This window comes from Blennius ocellaris (genome assembly GCF_963422515.1).
Source record: "Blennius ocellaris genome assembly, chromosome: 20".
Classification (NCBI taxonomy): Eukaryota; Metazoa; Chordata; class Actinopteri; order Blenniiformes; family Blenniidae; genus Blennius; species Blennius ocellaris.
In genome coordinates this window covers 20537930-20545681 of record NC_137669.1, presented here as the reverse complement: position 1 = coordinate 20545681, position 7752 = coordinate 20537930, and the positions used below count along the sequence as shown (strand labels likewise).

Sequence of the window (7752 nt, the reverse complement as noted above, 5' to 3'; positions counted from 1 at the left end):
CACAACGGGCGGAATAAAAACGAGAGGACGCACTCCTCCGCGGCCCCCCCTCTCTCTCTCCGGACGTAGATCATTATTTGGTTTCAGATTCCCCCTCCTCCGTTCTGCATTTCTCTCCGTCCTCTCCATCCTCCCTCTCTTCGCCTCCTCCCCTCATCGTGAGTGTATTTTTGGCTTCGGGAGACTTCAGAGGGGCGACGCAGAGAAACCGGGATGGATCCGACGGAGAGATGGCTTTGGTTGAAAGGCGAGGTTGTAAATTTTAGATTCATAAAGCTCCTTGAACGCTTCCTCCTCCTCCTCCTCCTCCTCCTCTTCCTCTTCCTCCTCCTCCTCCGATGCGATGCTTTGGTGGTCAGTCGGGGGTCACTCGGCCATAGCCCCCCCCAGAGGCGGCGGCGAGGCTTCGCTGAAGGAACAGAAAGAGGCGGGGCTCGAACAAGGAGACTCCTCCGGGCACGAGGTCGGGCTCATGAGGTTGCTGGTGCCGGCGGGCGGCGACTGGGAGAAGGGGGGCCTCGGGCCGCCGACCCCCCCCCCGCCGCCGCTGCTGCTGCTGCTGACCAGCCCCATGGCCGGAGAGGAGGTCGTGGCCATGGAGCCCGTCACCATGGGCAGGAGGGTGTGGCGGTTGAGGAAGAGGGAAGGGCGGAGAGAGGCGGGGACACCGTGCCCCCCCAGGAGCAAGTGACCCGCCCCCCCCTCCAGGCCTGAGAGGGGCAGCTGGCCGCCGCTGGCCGCCAGGGCTGCGTGGGGAGGGGAGGGAGGAAACGGAGGGATGGAGGGAAACAGCAGGGCGAAGGGAGAGAAGGAGACCGTCAGTGAACAGAGAAAACATCTGGAACAGGATGAAGACGACTGAGTGAAGAATCGCTGAGGGAAGCGATTGTGAAGAACCTCGGAGTGTAAAAAGATCAATTTACCCAAATCAACACTTTGTCTATCGGTGCGACTTGATGACCGACGACTTCACAATTCAAATTAAAGCGTCCATCCATGAAACTCTAAGACATTTTTGCAATTTAAAGCGTTAAAAGAAATTCGTGACTCAAACGTGTAAATGATCAAAAACCAGATTTAAATGGTCTTTTTTAATCCTGTGACACGATTCCTTTTCTCTCGCTTTGGGTAAAATAAGTGGATTTGCTGATTGTCTGTTGGCCAGATTTGTCTACGGGTGGAAATTAATTTCATTTGAGAGTGAAGTCAAACCATCATGATGGACAATTAATTTTAGTGAATGGAAGAATCCATTCTATCTATCTATCTATCTATCTATCTATCTATCTATCTATCTATCTATCTATCCTCTTTGTTTTTAAATCAATACTTTTTCAATCTTTGTCTTTGTGTACATTTGTGTCATCCTTTTTGTGTGATGACAATCAAGACACAGATCATTATTATCATCATCATCATCATCATCATCGTATGGGTAAAGAAGGTCATTTACTGCACATGCATGGGTATGAATAAATGAATAAATGAATGACTGGATGACTCAAACAGAAATACATTATCTTAATGAGTTAGTGACGTGGTTCAGTGTGCCAAAATATACAAGTGTGTTACAGTCGTAATTATCCACAATCTGGACGTTGCCACGGTGATAAATAGGATTTGAGGTTGACAAAAAGTGGAACACACGAAGTGGAAACCATGTGACATTAAAGGGGTTGGAGGATTCCTGCCTCCCCCCGTGTCTGCTGCAGCCGGCCGTCGGTGGCACACCAGAAAAACTATTAATTGCCGGTAAAGCAGGATATTTGAGCCGGCGGGACATTACGATGCACCGAGACACATTCCGGCACAGGGGGAAGTTTCTTTTTCCTGAGAATAACCCGTCCATCAGTCCAAACTCCGCCGCGGCAGAGTGACACCTGCCAACTTTTTTTGGGGGGGGATTCCAGCGTAATATTAAACCCTTTCATCCATTACAGGTGTAAACATTCATAGCATGTGTGGCCCCGGAGGGACGCCGACACCTGAACCGCTCTCACGCCAACACTTCATCTTCTTTCTTCCCCCTCCTTCAGCCCAATATAACTCCATCAGAGCCGACAGTGCCAGAGCTGCAGTTTCCATAACAGGCTGTATCCTTCTCATCAACACATGGCCTGAAGGACGCCGCCGCCGCCGCCGCTGAATGGCGGCAAACAGGAGACAGGAGAAACAGGAGGCTGAGGTCTGAATTGATGCTACAGGGGGAAGGAGCACGTGAAGGATTCAAAGCTGAGCTTATTTTGTGATGCTTAATTGATTTGGCAGCAGATCATCTCTTTCAAATTTTGAGTGAAGCCTGTCTATTTAGCCAACAGGCCTCGCTATAGAGAAGGGGGGGTGGGAGGGGTGTGGGGGGGGGGATTGAGCCTGCGAGCTGACTCGGCCTCCTAAGCTCCGCCATGAGCGGCCGTTGTCACTCTCTTGATAATGGCAGGCTATTGTACGAGAATCAAATTGAATCTTTCATCATACTGAGCGATTCAAAAAGTTTGAAGAGTAGGAGGCGGGGTTGGGGGGGTTGTGGGGGGGCGGGGGGGGGTTGAACACCAGCTCGCTTTTGGCAAACTGAAGCTTTGCAAAGAAAATTCATTTTAGACAGAATGGATGACGGCGGGTGAAATGGGAAGTGGGCTTTAAGAGATGAAGACCTGGCAGGACTCGCACGGCCAAAGGGGACAGTCTGCATGCACGCACGCACACACACACACACACACACGCACACACGCAACCACACACACACTACTCATGCACACACACCTTGCATGGTAGCCAGGGGATTGCTCCCAATGAGGGCCTGGTTCATCCCTGTGCTTACTCCCATCATTGTGTTCCTGAAAAGTGGATGGTCCGCAGAGTCACACGTTCACACACACACACAGACAGAAACGGGAGCATTCACACATGGGGAGAAACATTTTGTTTTTGTCAACTTCTGGTATGTTTCTCTTTTTGATGCACAAACGAAAAACCCTGAATAACAAGTTTGTATTCAGCACACGGAAAGCAGAGGCAACTTAGTGAAAGGGGTCGAAGAATAAGAAATATATTTAGGATTTTTATCATTATGTTTGAGGAAAGGAAGACAAAAATGACTTTAGTCATAAAGATGTGTACCAGAGCAGCGTCGTTATGTAGGAAAGTCACTCCTGCTTTGTTCGTAACCGTCTTCATCCGTCTCTCTAATGGCTTTGACGACTGGAGGAAGACGCTCTTTAATCTATACATTACAGCTTCCCGAAAAACAGATTTGATGAATAAGCGACAATGAGAGGAAGCGGGTTGAGATCAGTCACCGACATGCAGATGGATAATGATTATTTGGCGCTGCAGTTTGGAGCTACATGACGTCTGAGGTTGACGCCGCCGCCGCCGCCGCCGCCAGCAGGGCTGAGTCAGAGCGGGGCTGATCAACAGGAGTTTATAGAAACAGTGGTGTGGTGAGGACAGAGATACAGCAGCTCTGCAGCTCTTCCACTGCTTAGTAACTGAGTAACTGAGTAACTGAGTGACCGAACAGCCGATCTCACATCGTCAAGGCAACAACTCTGACTTTTCATTTCCACACGGGACTCGTTCACTCGTTCAAACCTCTTTCACTCCAACTGTCGCGTCTCAAATGGGGCAAAAAAAAAAAAAAAAAAAAGAGGTTTGTTGGCTAAAATGTGCTGCTTTACGTTTTCGCCAGCGGTGGAATATAAACACAGCAGGTGTGAGGCGGGTCTCCACTCACCCGGTGTTGAGGCCGGGAGGCGCCGGGCTGGCTGTGCTGTGAGGAGGCGGGGTCACGGAGGAAGAGATGGCCGCCGAGCTGACCGGGGTCATGGGGCAGGACGCTGACGGCGACGGGCTGGCGCCTGGGAGGAGCAGAGGCAGGTCGGGCGGTGAGGCTCTCGCTGTCAGCGGCAGCGTCACTACTCAATAAACAGTCCGGCGACGCGTCTCGGGCTCCCCGGGCGTCTCCCTCACCTTCCCCGGGCCGCTTCGGGCCGCGGCGTTCGGAGTTTGCGTTCTGGAAAGTATTAGCTCCGAGCTCAACGGGCCAATAAATATCCAGCTGTGTTTGTCAGCTGTCAGCTCATCCGTCACGTCCGCCAAGCCCGGCGTCGCGCACGCCGAAGCCGGGGTCTAATAAATCACGAGTCTCGACTCGCAGGTAAACAAACTCAAGATGGGACCAGAGTTTCCATGTTGCTCTCAAACAAAACATGAGGTTTCTCTTTTTGAGCTTTTGAGAGGCAAGACGACCCGCATGGGTCTCATTAGAAATACACGATACATTTGGCCCGTCGTACCAGAATTGGCATATTCCAGACATTTAAAGAAGAAATTGGCGTCTTTAGGTTGAACGCAGGTGGTATGAGGGCAGGCGAATGATGAGACGCGAACAATGTCAGTGGCAGTGAAATAAACCCTAAATATTGTTCAAATTAACTGCTTAGATCTATTAGTAGTATCTACAAAAGCTGATTAAAGGAGATAGTTATTTTATAGGTTGTATATATCGATAACAGTAAATATTTGGTATTGACGTGTCCCCGATCGAGTAAATTCAGGAAGCAGGAAGACGCTGAAAACATGCAGCTCGTCAACATGTCGCCTCACGAGGTTGTGTTCGGTTCTTCACTTGTGTTTTCTCAGACTTTGCGTTGCACCCTGGGTAAGAAACCCACTAATGTACCTCTAATGTATGTCCTTCTTTCTTTTCTTCCTCTGCAACTCAACTTCAACAGACAGAATGTAGATTTATTGAAAAGCTCCGTGGGGGAAACGTGTCTCACCTGTTGTGCTGAGGCTGGTGGCGACCTGGGACAGACCCTGACTGGATAACTGGACAGAGAGGGGGAAGAGAAGAAACAGATCCCAGCGTGAAACGAGTCCCGCGTCCAACGAACGGAGGGGGGCGGGGTGAAGGCGGCGGGCCGTACCATGTGCGGGCTGTAGCAGGAGGCTCTGTGCGTCACGACAGGCGAGGTCTGGCTGGGCAGGGGAGGCGTGGTGCTGCTGGAGGGGTTGATGCGTTTCTCTTTCTGCCGGCGATTGCAGAACCAGACGCGAATCACCTCCTTCTCCATGTTGAGCTGCTCCGCCATCAGCAGGATCTCCTCCGAGGTAGGCTTCTGGTTCTGAACGGGGGGGGGGGGGAATGGGGAGAGCGATGGGTAAACACACAGACCACGACACTGCAGGCTGCTTCTGTCAGGGATAGGATGGCAGCCGCTGGATAAAAGGAGGGTTATCTCAACTATTGTCACCCCAGGACGTGGTGACGGCAGCTCGGAGGAGACTTGGAGCTCCAGAAACACTTTAATATTAGGAAAGATTTCCCGCCGTGACGGTCTGAATTCGTCCCCAGACGAATGTGGGAAAACCAGCTCAGGTCAGACTGGTGATAAAAGGCTAAAGGCGGAACGGGTCGGTCCAGCGTCTGGGATGACGGGACGCGTCATACCGTGCTGAAGTTGCGCTCGAGAGCGACCCGCACGTTGGTCTCGATGCTGGTGCGTTTCTTCCTGCGTCGGCCCGGCAGACCCTCGATGCCCAAGAGCGGGGAGGAGATGGAGGAGGGGCTGGGCAGCATGCTGTCCACCGCCATCGTTTCTGTACGGGGAGGAAGGAGGAGAGGCGGGTGAAGACGAGGCTCCGACGGAACGACAGCGGAGAGGCGGGTCGCCGAGAACCACGGATCCATGATGGCAGGACACCCGCCGCCATGCTTCAGACTCGTTCTGACGAGGTTCCACACTTTTTATATATTCACAGTATTTTGTGATGGATTTAGATCCAAAACTTTATGATACTTTAAAATGAGATTCAGGCTCATTCTGGATGCTTTGAGATTTTTTTTTTTAGCTTTATATTTTCGATAGCATGAGGTACTTTGAGTAATTTCAGAGCAGTATTACACTGGACCTGGCAGTAAATCAGTTCAGTAAGTCATTACGTCCGCTATAGAATCTAATGAAATTATTGGAATAAAATCGATTTTAATCAGACTAATATTTTTACATCTTCTTGAATAAGTCGACGTGACATGCGCTGTTTCTAACGTGGGCGTAGAAATGATGTGAATCTGATGAAGAAATTAAAAGGTGTGAAGGGTGTTAGTTTTCCCCTTATTCTCTCTCTCCGTCAGCTCTACCTGCGTCGCTCAGCCACTTCTCCAGCAGCGGCTTCAGCTTGCACATGTTCTTGAAGCTCAGGTTGAGCGCCTCGAAGCGGGAGATGGTCGTCTGGCTGAAGTCGTTGCCGTAGAGTTTGCCCATCGCCACGCCGACGTCACCCTGACGGAGAGCGAGAGAGAGAGAGAGAGAGAGAGAGAGAGAGAGAGATCGTCAGCGACGCCGCATCAACGCCTGCAATCTGCAAACGGCGCCGGTCTCTCCCGCCTCACCCACCTGAGTGAATCCCAGCTTGATGCGTCGCTGCTTGAAGGTTCGAGCGAACTGCTCCAGCTCCTCCAGGTCGCTGGGCTCCTCCCCCATGTGGCCCCCGTGGCCCCCGGGAGTCAGGCCCGAGGTGATGGAGGAGGCCATGGCGCTGCTGGACGCCGAGGTCGCGCCTCCGGACGTCACGACGCCGCTGCCTCCTGGGCCGACGCCTGAGGAGCCGCCATCACTGCTCTTCTCCCTCTGCGATGGGAAAAAAACCCCCTTCAAATTCAGAATGGTGTCCTCAAATATAAAGGTTAACAGGTTTACTGAATTGGACTGTTCAGTTAATTTGGCTTATTTAAGTTGGGAAGACTTGGAAAGCTCAAGTTTAGCAGACTTGCTATTTTTAAGTTCACAAAATAGGAAACAGCGAGATCCTAAGTACACTTTTTTTGCATTTTACAATGTAATTATGAGTTTGAAATGTTTCTTCAATCCTGAAATCCAACCTCTGAATGCTTCTTATTGCTCTTTCGCGTTAAAAATATTAGCTTTTACTATTTAACTATTCCCCACGCAATAATTTCAATGTAAGAACTGGAGTTCACGGTCAAGAATTCTTCCTCATTTGTATGTTTTATTTGTGGTTTCAAGTTGGTTTTATTCATGTTTTGTGAAGAAGTGTGATTCTTGTCGACCCCGTCCACCAGAACCTGCACGTGCAAATCACTGCTACATTTATCAGACATGATTCCTGTCATGCTTGAATTTGAAATATGACATTTCAATTAAAAAAAACACAATTTTCACATCTTCCAAAAATTGGCCCCATTTGTACCAGAAACAAGGAGTCGATTCTGGTCAATATTAAGATCATAATCAACTTAACCAGATTAGTTGCTGACTAACTGTTGTATTTTACTGACTTTTGTTTCATAATGTGGATGTTCGTGCTTCTTTGAAGCTGCATTTCCTCGACAACGCTGTCGTGAGACGGATGTGCAGAGCAGAGACGTACGTTCACACCGACGGCGTCACACTGACCCCGTTTGGCCTGACAAACGATGGAGGTTTGACGCGAGGCGTGCACCAAAAACAAAGCGGCCTGTGTTTGATAATGAGGGATGCTGTTTATCACGTCTTCACCAGGGGCCTGTGGGAGGTGGAGCGGGGGGGGGGGGGTTTCGGGCTAATCGGGCGGGCGTCATGCATGATATCTGCTGCTGCGCCGCTCATTTACATTCCCGTCTTGAGTGCAGAACATACTACAACAACCGTGTCGTCGTGTCCGACACGACTTCATCACGGCCTAATCAAAAAATCTATAGTGGAAGTGTGACGACGCATTCATGGATTATCTTATAGGCGGCGAAAGGTG

At 50.3% G+C, this 7752-nt stretch overlaps 1 protein-coding gene across 1 annotated transcript in view; it reads right to left on the bottom strand.

Annotated features, from left to right (window-relative positions):
• Positions 1-366: 366 nt before the first annotated feature.
• The window catches only part of pou2f2a (POU class 2 homeobox 2a), a gene marked incomplete at both ends in the record, with an annotated part of 66549 nt that continues 59163 nt past the window's right edge, over positions 367-7752 (bottom strand). Inside the window, 8 exons of the mRNA XM_080515955.1 lie at positions 367-746; positions 2761-2834; positions 3734-3857; positions 4782-4830; positions 4929-5126; positions 5453-5601; positions 6143-6284; positions 6399-6632. Of these exons, the coding sequence (XP_080372081.1) occupies positions 367-746; positions 2761-2834; positions 3734-3857; positions 4782-4830; positions 4929-5126; positions 5453-5601; positions 6143-6284; positions 6399-6632 (1350 nt within the window). The remainder of the gene's footprint in view (positions 747-2760; positions 2835-3733; positions 3858-4781; positions 4831-4928; positions 5127-5452; positions 5602-6142; positions 6285-6398; positions 6633-7752) is intronic.